Below are 17,992 nucleotides of genomic sequence, written 5' to 3'. Positions count from 1 at the left end.
TAAATTTATATAGAACAGTGTACACTGTTAGGAAATGGTGTTTCTGACAATACCAGGTGTGCAGTAAGTTTAATTTGAATGAAAGCTTTTATCACAATAATGGTGATTAATGTTATAGTCCATACATTTTTTTTTTTTTTTTTTTTGTACCAGGGATTGAACTCAGGTACTCAACCACTGAGCCACATCCCCACCTCTATTTTTTATTTTATTTAGAGAGAGGGTCTCACCAAGTTGCTGCTAAGGCAGTCTTTGAACTTTCAATCCTCCTGTATTAGCCTCCAGAGCTCTTGGGACTATAAGTGTGTGCCACCCCACACTCCACAGCCATCCTCCCCGACGCCTGACTAATCCATAGTTTTTTAAGGAAGTTGTTAATGTATCTGAGTACACAATTTCCTGTACTTATTAATCTTAAGCATGTGTCATGAACTTAGTTCTGGATTGTATTATCTCAAAGGAAGTGATTAAAAGTTCAGGTGATCATGACATTTATTAGAATACATTTTTATGCAATAGGTAAAAAGGGAGGGCAGGGAGCCTTTGCAATATGAAGTCTTAACGTTTTTCATGTAACTGATAATTTAAGTTTCAGTTAAATATATCTCATTCTATAAAACTGCTGCTGTGGGAGATTTAGGAAAACATTTAAATTTAAATATGCATCATTTCAGTATATTTTAAAAGTACAAAATTTTTTAGTCTATTATTTATCCCTTAAAGGAAGTAAATCACTTTTCTTTCGTGAATTAAATTATTGTCAGTAGCATTTTAATTATATAAATAATTTTACTTAAATAAGGCGGCTTCTTTTCTTCAGATTGATGCCTGGGCTCAGCTGAACTCTATTCCTGGACAGTTCACCGGAAGTACAGGAGTACAGGTTCTAACACAAGAACAGTTGGCCAATACTGGTGCCCAAGCCTGGATTAAAAAGGTACACAACATATGCACATACAAAAGTGTTGCTGTACAAACTTAAAAATTTTTAACTGTTTTATTAAAAATACATGAAGAGGTCAGTGACTCTAACCAAAGTTCCTGAGTAAATTTGCTATGTGTATATACTCCAGGATGGATGCTGAAGATGGACCGGAATCATGAGACAATGGCAAATGTATAAATATGGCTCAAGAGCCACTCAGTTTATATCCTAAGGTTATTTTTTATTTATTTATTTTTGGTGCTGCTGCTGGTTTTGGTGGGGGTGGTTTTATTTTAACTTGTTTTGAATGCTAACTGTATCTGGTATTGTTCAGAACATCCCACAATTTCCGTTGGACTACTAACCTAATCATTTCAAAGCAGTGGTTCTCAAAATTTTTATTTATCATGGGATACTTTATTACAGGTTTATTTTTTTGTGGATCAGTGCCCCCAAGAACCCTCTACTACCCTAATGTTCCATTCCTCTATTCCTCTGTCCTTGCCTTCTCATTTAGTGCCTGCGCCCTCTTATAAGATCCCTTGGCTCCTACTCCTCACACGTGTTGTGACTTCCAGCCTCAGGTCCCTATGTGGTGGTCCATTGTTAGTTATAGCAAGTGGTTGGGAGGCCCTAGTATTAGCACTGCATGTGGTGAACTTGCCATGGGACTGGAAGGTGGGGGAGGATGGCTGGAGTGTGGGGTGGGCAGTGTTGAAGGGTGGGAATGGGGGTGGGATGGGGATGTAGATTACTATCTGTGGACCACCATTTAGGCCCTGATGGCCTCTGGTGATCCACAGGCTTAATTTGAGAACCGCTGATTTCATGAAAAAACAGGATATTATACCTAAAATCAAGGGAGAGGACGGACACCTTGTGCTTCGAAGATGTAGGTGCACCTGGTCTCAGATTCCTGCAGTGAGGTGTGAACTCCACCTACGGCTGCCTCATTGTTGGGGGAGTCTTAGGTGGTTAAAAAGGGCTTTTTGAAGAAATGTATTCTGGTGAAGGGTTGTGGTTTGGTTTGATGGGTGATGAGAAATTTGTTTCAGGAGTACTGGCAGTATAGCAGTGCTGAAACTGGGAGGCTGCGTGTACTAATGGATTGGGAAGGTTTCTTTATCCTGCTGTATTCCTGACTCCTTGTGTGATCGTGGGCAAGTAATATTTTGGAATTTCAAAGTCTCCCAAGTGTCAAATGGAGACAGGTCCTTTACAACCTCAAAGAAGAGTTATCAGTAATGTGATGGGTACATATTATAGAGAATTGCAATGGCTGCCACTCATGGATGAGCTGAGTTTGCAGAAAATGAGATAATAGTTGCTTTGGATATTATAACATTTCTAGTTTTGGTAACACATTCTCTGTTAATGCTCTTATTAACAAATTAATATAAGACATATCCTTATTTGGCCTGTTTTTTTTGAAGACAGTTGCACTAATTATACAATGAGTACATACTCAGATCCATTAAAAAAATTAATGGGGGGGCGGTTGGTGTTGAAAAAAAGTGATAATCTAGCAAAATATTCTAGTTTGGATTAACTTTATATACTAATATTTTATATTACTTAGTGGGAAGAATTATAAATGTACATCTGTTTGTTTTCCATCTTGTTTTTTTGGTGATGCTGGGTATATAACGTAGGTCCTTGTCAAGCATGCTGAGCACAAGATCTACCACTGAGCTATACCTCAGTCTGGATTCTTTAGTATTTAGTCTTGAAGCTCAGTGCTCAGTAATTCAGGAAATTAGATATGAAGCTTAGAGGTGTTTAGGCACATAATGAACAGTCATGTACAGTGCTAGGTAGAAACTTATGAATGTGCTTCAGTTGCAAAATTTTGGTCTTCATTTGTATAATGATGGGCTCGTGCTGCTCCCTGTTAGTTTACATCTAAATATCATGTTAAGTAACCTTTAGAAAGTGAATCATTTAACTGATTAAAATTCGCTCCATATAAATCTTCTTTAAAAAAAAATATATATTTTGGTATTATCAGTGTTGCAGATAGGACAGATTTTTAAACATATAAAATGTTTAGGAGAACCTTTAAAATATACTTTGGGAAGGAAATCATTTTAATGAATTATAATGATAAAGATGTATAAAGACCCAAGCTTTAAATATTATAGGAAAAAGCAATACATCCTGGAAAATGTCTGTGTAAAATTAAAGAACATTTGCTTACTATCAATTAAGGAGAGAGTATTTTATAAAAATGGGGCAGAACATTTAGAAGTCATAGGGCAAATGAAAATTTAAGTTTTCTATCTCAAATACTGTCTACTCATTAAATGTTGAAATGTTCCGAAAACCTGTCTAAGTAATCATTTAACTTCTCTTATTTTAGGGTAGGCCATCACTCTCATGTGTTAAAAATAAAAACCCCAGGGAATGTCAACGTTCTGTGTTTTTAGTTTGTTGCTGTATTATTTTAGATTAAGAGGAAAGTTTTATTAAAAGATTATTAAAAAGATTTAAAATGGTAATTATTCAATTATTAAAAGATTTAAAATGGTAATTGATTTATAAGAAACTATTTTCTGAAATGAAATTATTTGGATATGGACTTGATAAATATTGTGGGACTCAGATAAATCAGATTTTTTTTTTAGTGAACTGCATATACCCTGGGTAAAGGAAACAAATGAAGATATTAGAAAATGGAAACAGTTGGAGACTGGGGTCATTTGGGGATTTATATTGTACTCTGTCTGCACAGTTGCCCTTTTTTTTAGGAGTGTTTCCTGGAAAAGAGGGGCAGATGAACCTGGAAGTAAGTAAAAGCCATTCTAGGTGTGTAGCATCAAGGCAGTTGATACCAAGCATCAGCTAACTTTTCTCTTTATACATCTACACTGCATGGCCTGCACCAAATAAGGAACTGAACCAGGGGTATGTTTTTACCTCCACAGCTGCCTCCTTCCATCAGAGCACCTTGTTGAACTTAATGTCTATTCACATATCATTGGCATGTTTCCTAGTATTTAATTATAAAGCTGGGAAACAAAGATTATACAGTTTTATTACTGTGTAAAAACCCAGTTGTGGTACATTTTCTAGTAACTTATCAATGTAGGAAAGGATAATGCATACTATTTTCTGAGCTACCAATGTTTTTGACTCCTGTTGATTAAGATTTTTGCTATTTCCTGTAGAGCATTAACCTAAAATTTAATCACAAGGGAAAATAAAACATGATTTGGAAATGTTTCCAAATCTTTTAAAAAATGGCCATACAGATCCTTAGATTTCAGTATTGTTGATGCCCATTAAAAAGAGGCATTGACTGTTTCTTACCATGATTGACCATGCTAATGTATATAGTTGTGCATCTTAGGACATTAAGTGGTTTGCTGCTTTGATGGAAATTATGGTTCAGTGGGTTGGATACAAGAGAGATGATTGTTCACAGAATAACCTGTGAACTTTCACCCCTCTGTATGGAAACTTGTTTCAGGGCCAAATCCTTGTAGCTGTCTTCTTGCCCCGGTCAGTGCCAGCCGTACTATTCACAACACTGCTGCTACCGAGGCCTAGGTATGTAAACATTTAAGGAGTTTTTTAAAAGTTTTTAACATCAAGCTAGGTTTTAAAAGAATTCAAATACATTTTGGTATGCTTACAGGGTAGTTTATGTGGTGTAAATTTTAAAGAGTTATTTTGTTTCTTAGGGATTTTCTAAGTAAAAATATTTATACTTGCTTTATAGTAGAATGGGGAAGAAAACTTTGGATGACAACAGTATGCTTCTTCAGTTTTCAAACTATTTCTAAACAATTTCTGGGCTTTATTCATAAAATAGGTACACCTGGGACAATTAATATTATTGACTGTTTTAACATTGCCTTCTTTTTATTTTACAAGCTAAGAAGAGATACCAGTGAAGCTAAATAGTGGACGAAAACAGGAGTGTTCTATTTTTTTTTTGGAGGGGGGCTGAGGGGCCATTGTTTTAAAATTGCCATTTGACTTTCAAAATACTATTGTTAATGTGAAAATAATTAGAACACATATACTACAATATATATAAGTACAGAAGCATTTAATTGCTATAACAGATCTAGAAGTAAAATAAGATTTCTCTTTTTAGAAAGTTGCCAGTGTGTCTGTAGTCAAGTTCTAATTGTAAAATGGGGACATTTTACCTTTCTTTCTTTGGATAGGATCAGTTCTTAAGAGCAGCCCCGGTAACTGGAGGAATGGGAGCCGTTTTGATGAGAAAAATGGGCTGGAGAGAAGGAGAAGGATTAGGAAAAAACAAAGAAGGAAATAAGGAACCTATCCTAGTTGATTTTAAGACAGACCGAAAAGGTAATAAGTTTTCTTTTGAAATGTTTATTATATCTCTTTTAACATTTTAGGGTTTCATCTTCTGTACATTTATTGTGGTCTTAGTATTCTGAATTAGTGGCATCTCTTCCTGTGTAATGCACAGCTGTTTTGCAGAAACAAACAACTTTAGCTAATCTATATGTAGATGGAGACAATGGTTTGAACTTTGAAAGGCAGTTTTCATCAATGCTAGTTGAAATATAAAATTTTCATGTTTCTAATTTTTGACTATAAATTTAAGTAGATATCATTATGTATTCTTTTGACAGGGACTATTTATTTACCTTCATTTCTAAGAACTGATTTTTTTCTTTCTCAAATATTTAACATTTTTTCCTTATTTGATAGTCTTTTGTCTATAAACTGTTTTTGCTTTTCCTTTTTTTCATACTTGGTCGTAAAGTTGTTGGCTGGAGAACAGTAAATCAACTACTGACAACAGTGTTATTACCTCTTCATATTAACTTGTGTTGGTGCACATTGGAAATTACAATATTCTTTTTTTTTTTAATATTTTTTATTCGTTCTTTAGGTGGACACAATATCCATATTTTATTTTTATGTGGTGCTGAGAATCAAACCCAGTGTCTCACGCATGCTAGGAGAGTACGCTTCCGCTTGAGTCACATCCCCAGCCCCACAATATTCTGATATGAAGCAGTTGAGTGAGGTCTATATGGCCTGCTAGTATACTCAGAAAATGTCACTTAGTATCTTTAAACAGTTTTCTTGCCTTGGAATGTGTTCTGAGTGGAATCACCAGTGGCTGTTAGCTCAGCATAGCTTGTTTAGGCCCGATTTTTACAGAAGTGAAATGTTTTTTGTTTCTGTAGTTGAGCAATAACGTGGCGTTAATAAGTTTACTTGTGTTGATGAATTTGGGAACAGAATGCTTGTGTACCAAGTATGCACTGCATGATCCCAGGAAGTATTCTCCTTAGAATTGTACATGATTTGGGTATAAGTTTGCAGAAAGGACAGGTTTTTGGATGATAAAATAATATACTGGTATATAATTAGCAAAGGGAGTGATTGAAGTTTCCAGTAAAATATGTGAAAACTCATTTATAAATCTTTTTCTGGAACAGATTCTTAACAGCATTATTTTGATTGTTTTTGTGGTACTGGGGATTGAACACAAGGCCTTACACTTGCTAGGGAAATGGTATACCATTGAACCTACACCCCTAGTCATTTATATTTTGAGAAAGGGTCTTGCTAACTTGTCCAGGCTGACCTCCACCTTACAATCTTCGTGCCTCAGCCTCCTGAGTATCTGGGACTACAGGCACGTGCCACTACACCCGGCTAACACATTGTTTTTAAGACAGGAAGTTATAAGATCATTTGGAAAAATAGCTAGTATTGCATAAACTGGAGATGTTTATTTTATCAACATATGGTAAACAAATGGTATTTAATTTGTATAATTTGTTTACACACTAGATTCTTATACTATATAAACGTGTTCCAAGATCATATATGATTTTAAAATTATAAATGTTGGAGCTGGGTTGTGGCTCAGTGGTAGAGTGTTTCCCTAGGGTGTGTGAGGCATTAGGTTCGATCCCTGGCACCATTGTGTCCATCTACAACTTAAAAGAAAGATTGTATGAATCAGTTGAATATTTTACTTGAAAACATTGAGGTTCAGGCTTAAATACTGGGAGTTTTTCTCTATTATCCTTGAAAGTGATGCTTTTGAAATTGATTTAGTGAAAATTGGCTTTTTTTTTTTTTTTAAAGGTCTTGTTGCAGTAGGAGAAAGAGCACAAAAGAGGTCTGGGAATTTCTCTGCTGCAATGAAAGATCTGTCAGGTGAGAGCACATTTTTGAATTTCCATCTTGCTCCACCTAAATCTTGAATCATAATTTGTTACAAAAGATATGGGAAATAATTCAGAACTGGTTGTTTTTTTTTCTTTGCAGGCAAACATCCTGTATCTGCCTTGATGGAAATTTGTAATAAGAGAAGGTGGCAACCACCTGAATTTCTCTTGGTCCATGATAGTGGCCCTGATCATCGCAAACATTTTCTCTTTAGGGTAAATATGAATTTCTGCACTAATTGAATATGTTATTATTTTGGTGACTTAAAAGTTAAGAGGGTAATATGATAATATTATTAATCTGTGGGTTGGGGGTGTATGTGTGTGGGTAGATTGGTTGGATTTTTTGAAAGATTGGGCAGAATCTGGTAAACAAGTTGTTCATATTTTCTAGTGGAATGTGGGAAGTTAATCTAGTACTTTTATCAGGTTGTTGGTTTTTTTTTTGTTTTCATATTTTAATTTAAGTTGGAAAACTGCTTTTAACTTGCAGTCCCTTTTTGCAAATCATTTGGCTTTTTCTGGGCTGACATTAATTTAACGTACATAGCGGCTGAGATTAATTTACATAGTATGGGTTTTATATTTTTGTAAATTATTTTTCTAGCATTTAGTGAAAAAATACAAAGCTAATAGATATTAAAGTTTGATGCTGTTCTTATTGTATGTTTTTCTTGAATAGGTATTGAGAAATGGAAGCCCTTACCAGCCCAATTGTATGTTTTTCTTGAATAGGTATTGATAAATGGAAGCGCTTACCAGCCCAGCTTTGCCAGCCCTAATAAGAAGCATGCTAAAGCCACAGCAGCTACTGTGGTTCTTCAAGCAATGGGCCTTGTACCAAAGGACCTCATGGCTAATGCCACTTGCTTCAGGAGTGCCTCACGTAGATAGATTGAGGTTTTATATTAATCATTTCAGATAATTTTACTCTGCATCACAATGTATTTCCTCTTTAATGTTGTAAATATTTGGCAATTTAAGACATTGTGTAAAAAGCAATCTGTACAAACATCTCCAGGCTTTGATTTTTGTACCATGGAAATTGTATTTAACCATACAGGGTTTTGGTATGTTTATATTGTTTACCTTAGTGATGTATTTGTTTAAGTGGCTAACATCGAAACAATTGTTTGAAGGCATCAGTAATCTTCAGTGTGGAATGTTAAATAACGCTTTTATACTGTATTTTGTACTATGATGTAACTCCCTTCCTTATGGCTAGGCTGCTGTAACACTTGCCTGTAATCAGTGAAGGGCTGTGCACCTTGTACTATTTCTCAATGGGTTCTGCTGGACAGATACTGGGCCAGTGTTATTGAGGTAATCAAGCAAGATCTGTTCCACAGGGCTAATGCCACCATCTCCCCTTAAAATTTTGTAGAGGTTATAAAAAGAAAGTGGTATGTTGTGTGATGATCAGCACTAAGTCCTGCATTCCCATTTAAGCCACTTGGGTCATAAGAAGGGGTGTCAAAATGAAGTCTGATTAGAATTTACTGCAGAGGCCAAGTACATTTAGTATGGCTTGAGTTGTGATATAGTTTTACTTTGATGTGCATTTTGAATTTCAGCTACACCTAGATAGACGTAAATTGATAATTAAAATGCTGTAACCAACTTATCTAATAAAATTGGCAACCAGCCACTATTTTGTTGACTATGAGAAAGTTTAAATTTATGTTAATTTTTAGGGTCTGATAGAATATTTCATGTGTATTACAGTGGTATTCATATGCTATGTCTCTAAACTTTATTTTCAAAAGCTCAAGGCCCAAATACAAACTTCTCTGGAATAAATGTGGTGTTTTATTTTCTGGATTATGAAGTGAACACATCTTCACTAATACTATTTCTTTACCCAGTGCCTTTGATCTCCAACCATGTTTATATGAAAATACTTTTACACACATGCATATACACACAACACATGCACACAAAAGAAAATGAAATGCTACTTTGTCATAATAGGCATATGATTAGAATATCCTTTTAAAACTTGATATATCAACTACCAGTAGGAAATATATCAGGTAGGTACATCACCAACCAGCTCCACATATTGCCTATGTTTATTTTCTACCATTTTTAATAAAACAAGTCTGTTAATCTTAGGAAAATTACTAAAGTAATATTTTTGCCCTGACACCATTAGTCACAATGCCATGAAATAACTGTCAATTTTAATTGTTTTCTACTCAGTGTACAGTTGGGACTATAGCAATATAAAATTCTCAAATTATTTGAGGTTTTTAAAAAATGCATCGTCTTCATATCTCAAAATCTAGTTTCAAAACAGTAAAAGGAAAATGATTTAAAGCCTTAATGCTATTGCTCAGTGCATGTAATAAAAGTTAATATAGAAAGTTAATGTTCATAAACACTTGAACATCTTTAAGTATATTCATTTCTTTAACTTCCAAAATGAACTTTAAAGCCAAAGGTATAAGAATCTTGAATTTCCTTGCTTTTTTTTTTTTTTCCTCAAAGATTCCTTTTAGGCTTACTTTGGTGCTCAGGATCTCCAATTACACATGTAGTCATTCATTTCCACTTTCCGTAAAGATGATTTCCCCAGTAATGGTATTTGACTAAGTTGCTCCAGAGTCTTAGGGTGCAACCCACAGTTAGTAAGCTCCTTATGAACAACTTCCTGTGGAAATAATGTATATGTCGTTAAAAAGCACATTTTCTCTGAAACTTGATTTTAAATAATTACCATGAGAATTTTGACAGATGGCCCATTTGTGTAATTAATCGTATATACAGAAGTCAATCCTAAGAATTTGTATACAGTAATAAAGTCTTAAAATATTAAATGTTATTTTTATAGGAAAATATGGTTAAGTAAATACCCATAGTACATAAAACTACAAAAGAATCTGCACTATTAACCTTTGAGTCAGAGCAATGGTAAAATTCATCTTCAAGTTTTGAAAGTTCTTAGTCATCATTAGTAGCCTAAATTCAAAAAATTTACCCACAAAAATTACATGTAGACATGATTTTTCCTTTTTGCAATTCTTAATTAGCAGTCTCACAACTTTAAACAAATTCAGCTCACTATAAATTATTTCCTTCAGTTAGAGGAAATTACCTATAATGAAAGTGGTCTGTTGATAGGGGTGTACTTACTTTATCCAGTATTTTTTCCAGTGGCAGGCGGATATTGAATACAGCTGTTGGCTCATGTGGATATAGTCCTGCAGAGAATGACCCACTCTGTGATGATTTGAGTAGCATGGTCATAGAGTGTAGAGCATGAGGCATGATTGGACCTGTGATCTCCATACTAAATTGATCTTTGTATCCAGAAAGAGCTTGTGTCTTTACATTAATACTTCGTGCCTTCATAAGAAAAAAAAGGGAAATTACGATCACCATCTCTCAAGCATTTGTTCCTTAGAAGTGCACTCAAAAACATTTTCATTTGGGGTTTCTTCTCTAATAATTATGGAAAATAATTTTCAAGACATCAATACATTATTATGAGTAAAAATGTTTAGTAAATTTTCAGTATCTCCAGTATCCTCTGTATGAGATTTCCAATACATTTTTTTTTCATATAGCATTTTATCTAATTATTTACTTATTGACAATATAGAATACTGGGGAAAATCAATTCTATTGCTGTTAAGAGAATATATATTTCAATACAGATATACATTTTTTTTTTTTCATTTAACCAATGATCCAGTTTCTGAGATCTATGACATGACATTCTTGACTATGTCTTTGCCTTGGTGAATAAATGAGATTAACTGTCCTTAAATGGCAAGAAAGGAGACTAAGGGAGTGGGGTTGTGGCTCACTGGTAGAGCCCTTGCTTAGCATGTGCGAGGCACTGGGTTCGACTCTCAGCACCACATATAAATAAAGGTTCATCAACAACTAATAAAATATTTTTTTTTTTTTAAAAAAGGTTAAAACCAAAATGTGTTTACTGTCAATTATACTTTATTCATTAAAAGTTTTCATATAATTCAAGTAAAATCAATGTCATAAATTTTCAGGTATTTCTTTGATATATATAACTGTTATATCAAAGACTTTTTTACAGGGAGAAAAACAAAACACATGTTAAGTACAACACTGCTAGGAGTTATTTTTTAAAGACAAAGAATTTATCATATTGGAGCTGGGCACAGTGGCACATGCCTGTAATCCCAGCAACTCAGGAGGCTGAGACAGGAGAATCCTGAGTTCAAAGGCAGCCTCAGCAACAGTTAGGCACTAAGCAACTCGGTGAGAACCTGTCTCTAAATAAAATACAAAATAGGGCTGGGAGTGCGGTTCAGTGGTTGAGTACTCCTGAGACTGGCTGAGGCAGAAGGATCACGAGTTCAAAGCCAGCCTCAGCAGAAGCAAGGTGCTAAGCAACTCAGACCTTGTCTCTAAATAAAACACAAAATAGGGCTGAGGATGTGGCTCAATGGCCCTAGAGTTAAATCCCTGGTACCCACTCATCCCCCACAAAAAGTATGACAGTAGGGCTGTGATTGTGCCTCAGTGGTAGAGAGTTTGCCTAGCATGTATGAAGAACGGGGTTTGCTCCGTAGCACCAGATAGCAATAAATAAAGGTACTGTGTTCATCTACAATTTAAACAATTTTAAAAAGAATCGTATCTTCAAAAAGTTCCTCTTAGAAGGTAGGTTATAGGAATTCGTGAAGTGTATAATTTCTTTTAATTACCTTAAGCATTTGCATTGTGGCACCTCGGAAAGCTACAGGGGATAAAAGGGTTGGTGGAAGTCCTGCCTGTGCACCTGAGGTAGCAACTAAACTCTTGCAGTTGATCAAAAAGTTCAGCAGTGTAAAGGTGTTGATTCCTTTCACCAACACAACAGACTCAGGTCTGTGGTCCATTTGCACTTCATGTTTCTCTTTACGGCTGAAGATGACAATCAAGGAAATTACAAAAGCAAATCCCACACCAATGGGAAAATAGTTACCTTCATTCTTAATCACCTGTGACCCATTTTCCCAAACAAAATGAGAACGTTACCACTTCCTCTTCACTGCTTTCATAAGTTTGAAATCCACTTAACGTTGGCCACTTCAATTTGCTAGAAACTGGTAACTGATAAAAACTGAATTCATTCTCTAGTCAAAAACTTCTCCCACATACTTAGCCAACATGAAATGTTTTCACTTAAAAATCATTTAATAGTTCAGAGTTTATTGATATCTAGGGTCCTGTGTCTTAATGTCATAATGGAGAGTTAGATTTAATATGATCTAAAGATAACTTAAGATTAGTTATTTTAAACTCCCAATGTTAAACTGCTCATAATTTAGTAAAAATTAGTTGTAATTAAAAGGATACAGCTTGATAGAGTGTATATCTGGCTTTTTAATTTTATCTTGTACACCCATCTCTTCCAGCCAAGAAAAACTCTCTTCTTCATCTTCATCACTTATTGCTTGCTCCCTATGAAATTGCTACAGTTAGAGTTCCTTATTTAACAAACCTGTTACTTTTACAAATCTATTTCACTAACCCATAGTCACTGGACTATGTAAAAGCTTATTGTAATCACATACTCCCCAAGTCCCATGCTTGTTCCATGAGCTTTCTTCTTTTGGTCATTTTCTTCTATTAAAGGCAAAGAAAATTCAATACCTGTATGAAAAAAACAAGTCAGTTTCTTCAAACTTTGACAGTAGTCCACAACACACAGACATATGCACACATGTCCTTGAAACAAAAGGCTCAGAAAAACAATGTTACTACATGTGATACTTTTTCATAAGTTATACTGTGTTACAGTTCACTTTTTAAGTGTTGATTAAATCTACTAAACAGATCTCATGATTACTGATAGGCTGACCAGTTTAAAAATGAAGTTATTGAGATGGTGGAATGAGATGGACATCATTACCCTAAGTACATGTAGGAAGATACGAATGGTGAGACTCTGTGTACAACTGGAGATATGAAAAATTGTGCTCTTTTTGTGTACTATGAATTGAAATGCATTCTGCTATCATATATAACAAATCAGAATAAATTAATAAATTTTTTAAAAATGAAGTTTTTCAGGAGGTAGATAATTTAAATGTAGTATGAAAGAATTTCTAGAAGAGTATATTAAGATGGTAACTTTGTGGCCCAATTGTGCTAAAGTTTTACTTAGGAGATTAGAGAAGGGTACACTATTAACTCAAAGTTATGTGAAATGGACAGCTTATTCAATTGCAGGAAAAAAAAAATGTTTCTTCAAATAATACTAGTAATTAAATGTTAAAGAAATTCAAATTGTAGCTTTTAAAATTTTATATATATAAATTTTTACTATATATTAAGTGCAGTATAGTATCCCTACTGCAAATCTAAACTTTTACCTTCATTTTTCATAGCTTCTCTTAAACCTCTAGTTGTAGGAGATATTAGAGCTGTTATCACATTACTTCCTGCGAATCCTGCTGCTCGGAACAGCACAGTAAACTGATAGGTACAAACGTAGAAATAGGGGCAAAGTTTTGTCTTCAGCAGGTTATACAGAGAAGTAAAGCTCACAGACCTATAAAGCAAAAGAATTTTCCTTAGATATTATTAAAACATTTACTTAAATGTTTAAGGTTTTGTATAGTTTGGTCTGACACCTTGCTTAAAACAAATGTTTTAGTTTCTGGTTTGAAATTTTGCAGTTAGGTACAATTTGGTTTTAAAAAACTAGAATTAAGGGGCTGGGGTTGTGGCTCAGAGGTAGAGTGCTTGCCTTGCACACATGAGGCAATGGTTTCAATCCTCAGCTCCACTTAAAATAAATAAGTAAAATAAAGGTACTGTGTTCATGTTCAATGAAGAAAAATTAAAGACTGAAATAACAGGAACTCACGGATAACTTCTTAATACTTTAATAGTGTTTATCACTTAAATGCTACCCTTTTTCTTAACAAAACTTAATTGAGCTGTCATGCATACCTATAATTCCAGAACTTGGGAGATTGAGGCAGGAGGATCTCAAGGCCAGCCTCAGCAACTTTGTGATATCCTGTCAAAGAATAAAAAGGGCTGGCGGGTGGGAGTGTAACTCAGTGACAGAGCACTCCTGGGTCCAACCCCTACTACCAGACCAAAAACAAAACAAAACAAAACAAAAAAATAACCTTAATTGATTGATAACTAGCTGTTAAGTTTCTCTTAGCAACTTATGCTAATGAGAAGAGCAGCAGCCACTGATAAGTAACATTAAATAATTATTCCTGTCTGCATTTATTGTATGTATGTATATATATACATTTTTTTTTTCATATTTTTATAAAGAGTGATAAGAGCTAAAAGAAGCAAACAGTTTAAATGTTTGGTTATTAAAATTCAGGGCAGTGAGATCCTTCTACCAGTCTATATTTCCATAAGGAAAGGATACCGCTAAAATAAAAATTCACCACTGAATTGCACAAGTTTTGTTTTGAACTAATCTTACCAGTCACTCATTAAAATGTGTTGCATTGTTTCATCATTTGACCAAGGAATTGTCTTTCCAGCCATTTTTCTATCAGCTCCAATACGAGGGAAGAGTGGTAGCCAAGACAAGGCCGGGTGGAGCCAATAGATAAGGCTCTGCTGGAAGGCACAACGGAGCTCAGTGGAGAGTTTAGGATCCTAAAATCCAGAAGGGATAGGGCGTCACTTTTGACCCATGAGAAGTACAGAATTTCACCAGAGACAATGTGTATCAAACATTTAATCTACGAAGTTTGATTGCTTTTTATGGAAAAGCATTACTGTTACAGGGGCTGAAATATAGTTTATCTTTGGCAAACCTTTCTGTCGAGCAATTAGTCTGCTAAACATATCAGAAGGAACACACAAATAACACAGATGGCAACATTCTCCTGTTTCTACTACCCTTAAAAACAAAAACTGTATTTTCTTTCATAAGCAGGAGAAGTATGTTTGTATAGAGAGCACTATGCTATACATAATCCCTGTACCCCACAGAAACACTTTCAAAAATAGTCAGTGTACACTGGTAATGCATATGACAATCCTCCTGATTTATTGAAACAGATATACAAAGTTTTAAGTAATTCTTTTTAACTTAGTTTGAGTTGGTGAGCTGCTTCGAAGCAATAAAATTGTATTTCTCTAGAACCACTCTAGAACTCTAAATTTACAATAGACCATTACCTAGGTAGTGATATCAGTGCATATCTAAAAAGACTATATATTCTATACAAGAAAACCAGTAAAATCCACTGCTCTTGTAACCTAGTCAATTGCTTTTCATTTCCTTTTATTTTCTCTCCAAAAAAAGCATTAGAAAAGAATGGTTTGATGCCTCTACCACTGATTAATTCTCAGGACAGGTTTCTCTATTTAATGGGCTATTATACAATCTCTCAAAAATGTGTATGAAAGCACCATTTGGAAGGTACAAAATTCCCCAACTCTTTTTATCTTTAGATATCAGAAGAAAAACTTAATGGGAAGAAATCTCTCTGATATTTTACAGAAGCATTTTAAAAATACTTTATTGGCTACTTTAAAACAAAGTTATTTTATTTCAGAATTACCTTTATACTTTGAGGCAAAGTAACTTCTGTTGCTCTACAATGCTGAACAAGACCTTGAGCCTCCTCTTGTGCTTTCAGATGATCTGCCCAGGTAAAGGGTTGAGAAGAGGTGACAAGGAGTCGGGTTTTAATACTCCAGTCCACAGGTAACTCAGTATTTTCTGAGAATGGAGTATCCAATTCAGAGAAAGATATGTGTGAAGCCTTTTAAAAGAAAACGAAAACACAAAGATCTGTAGAGTTTCAAGAAAAACTCTTTAATCTAAATATTTTATTAATTAACATATCTACAGTCTCTGAATAGCAAAATTATATAAACTGTATACTAAATATCATTAAAAATACACTACACACTGAAAAATTCTGGAAAGTGCTATATTGACCTATTAATAGTAGTTTTCTCTAAGAAACAAAAATGTGTTGTTGGAATGGAACTTATTTCATTTTTTAGTTTTTACTAAAAAGAACACTTATATGGTACTACAGATGTTGCTATCAAAGTAGAAATCTTCCCAATGTCTGATAAAGTACCTAAAGCCTTTGAATCTCTGGAACTTAGGCTAAGCTGCTCTTCCTGCAGGTAACTTTAGGTAGGTCCCTTAAAGGCCATATTTCAGAATCATTTTCTGATCTCAAAAATCTACCATTAACCTGTTTTGCGGTCTTTTCAAGTCAACATTATCTACAGTACAAGAATTCTTGTAGATAAGGTATTGTGTGGAGGTAACCAGAGGATTTGTTTGAAGATTTAGTAAAGGATCAAGTTGAATTAGTAGCTTAGTATGGAGGGGTTCCTCTGAGTGATAAGCTCAAGAAAGAAGAGTGTTAAAAAACTGATGGGGGTAAAGGGCAACCAACAACTCTCATCCACTATGCCTACTTTAATTCTGGTGACCATTACAGCAATACTTACTATAACATACCAAGTCCTTTATCTTGGCTGATGCCATCTTTTTAACTCTGGTACAAAGATAATCACTTTCAAGTATCTCTGCAAAACTATTTTTCAAGCAAAATGCTTCTGAGGATGCATTTATAAAAACATACATTCTAATGATATTTAAAAAGTATTACCTGGGATAGTTCCGTAGCTGTTGTTCTTTCAGATAACGTCTCTTCCCATAGCATATCATTTTCTTGATTGGTATCTGAAAACTGAGGATAAGAAAATTGTCCTTTTAAAACTTAAATAATGCTAAAATTTGCTTTGAATGGGTACAGAGGCTCACCTGGCAAACCACCTTCTCAGTAAATGCCAGTGCACACAAATTTATATACACTCCATTCAATCCTATCAGTTTTTTCACTTTGGGTCTGAACTTTAACATTAAAATTAATAGGGAAAAAGGCCAGTTTTGTGCATTTAATAACTGACATACAAACTTTAAGCTAAAAGACCCAAAAGGCTTCAGATTAAGACAAATGCTCGTGAATTCTTAACAGATTTATCCTCACTATTCCTCCATCCCGCGTAGTTTTGTGTGCGAGAGGAGCACCGTGCCGTCCAAGCTGCCCTCCAGGACCGGTTCTAAGGCTTTCTTGCACGCTCTCGCAGTTTACGTCCACGCTGGAGCAGAGGCGCCGCACCTGGGGCAGCCTCCACAAACCCCGTCTTTCAAGAGCATCGGCCCCCGAGGCTCAGAGCACCCTCAGGCCACAGGCGATAGAAACTCTGCGCGCCCATTTCTCTGCCCCGAACGTTAGAACTTCCCATCCCTAATTCACAGCTGACCCCACCAGAAAAGATGACAGCCCCTCGCCTGACAGACACGGAGACACTCACCGAGCTCGGCGCCTCCGGGTGGCTGCGGGGCAGCCCGTCCGAGGCCTCCGCGGCGACCCGCAGCCGGTTGTCCAGGCGGGCGAAAGGGTTCCTGCGGGCCGCAGTCGGACCGCCGATTCTGCCGGCAGCGGCCGGGAAGGGGCGGAGGAGCAGCCCGGCTGCCAAGGCGGCGCGGCGAGGCGTCGGCTCCCGCAGCTCGAGGGGGCTGGAGGCGGCGGCCTTCTGGCTCCGGGACCTTCTCCTTCGGAGCCGCACTATCTCCGGCGGCCTTTTGAAGCTGGGCGAGTAGCCGGGTACGGAAAAGGCCATGACGCGAAGCGGCTGAAGCCGACCGACCGCCCAGCAAGCACTTCCCGCGCGCCGCGGCCCCGCCCCCGACGTGGCCCCGCCCCCGCGCGCCGCCGCGGGACGTGCGCGGCAGGCAGGCCTCCCGCGAGGTCCCGCCCCCGGCTGCGTTCCTCAGGGAGCTCCAGCCAGGTTCTGGGCTGTGGCCCTGCCGTGAGACGAGGCGACTGCGGGCAGCACTTGGCCCAGGGCAGGTGTGCACTACCCCACTGGGCATCGAAATGGCTGAACCCTACTCAAG

The 17,992-nt window shown here is 36.3% G+C and overlaps 2 protein-coding genes across 5 annotated transcripts in view; one reads left to right on the top strand and one right to left on the bottom strand.

The window, feature by feature from the left end:
* The window catches only part of Son (SON DNA and RNA binding protein), an 83,024-nt gene extending 74,105 nt beyond the window's left edge, over positions 1–8,919 (top strand). For 2 of the 4 annotated variants that reach the window (XM_071615076.1, XM_027929358.2), the window contains exons 8-12: positions 821–937; positions 5,101–5,248; positions 7,016–7,087; positions 7,199–7,314; positions 7,834–8,919. In XM_071615076.1, the coding sequence (XP_071471177.1) occupies positions 821–937; positions 5,101–5,248; positions 7,016–7,087; positions 7,199–7,314; positions 7,834–7,992 (612 nt within the window). In that variant the 3' untranslated portion in view covers positions 7,993–8,919. Of the gene's footprint in view, positions 1–820; positions 938–4,394; positions 4,475–5,100; positions 5,249–7,015; positions 7,088–7,198; positions 7,315–7,780 lie in introns of those variants that run through there. The other 2 variants (XM_071615077.1, XM_071615078.1) reach the window with 2 other exon arrangements.
* Positions 8,920–9,152: 233 nt separating this feature from the next.
* On the bottom strand, positions 9,153–17,767 carry Donson (DNA replication fork stabilization factor DONSON). The gene is made up of 10 exons (XM_027929360.2): positions 17,407–17,767; positions 16,698–16,778; positions 15,624–15,827; positions 14,531–14,709; positions 13,446–13,624; positions 12,645–12,723; positions 12,427–12,531; positions 11,793–11,991; positions 10,234–10,446; positions 9,153–9,751 (listed from the first exon to the last, which is right to left on the bottom strand). The coding sequence occupies exons 1-10, from the start codon at positions 17,713–17,715 to the stop codon at positions 9,614–9,616; spliced, it is 1,686 nt and encodes a 561-aa protein (XP_027785161.1). The 5' UTR covers positions 17,716–17,767; the 3' UTR covers positions 9,153–9,613.
* Between the last annotated feature and the right edge of the window lie 225 nt (positions 17,768–17,992).

The sequence above is a fragment of the Marmota flaviventris genome, chromosome 8, assembly GCF_047511675.1.
Source record: "Marmota flaviventris isolate mMarFla1 chromosome 8, mMarFla1.hap1, whole genome shotgun sequence".
NCBI lineage: Eukaryota > Metazoa > Chordata > Mammalia > Rodentia > Sciuridae > Marmota > Marmota flaviventris.
The sequence above is the reverse complement of the archived record's forward strand: the minus strand, read 5'-3'. Positions and strand labels throughout refer to the sequence as shown.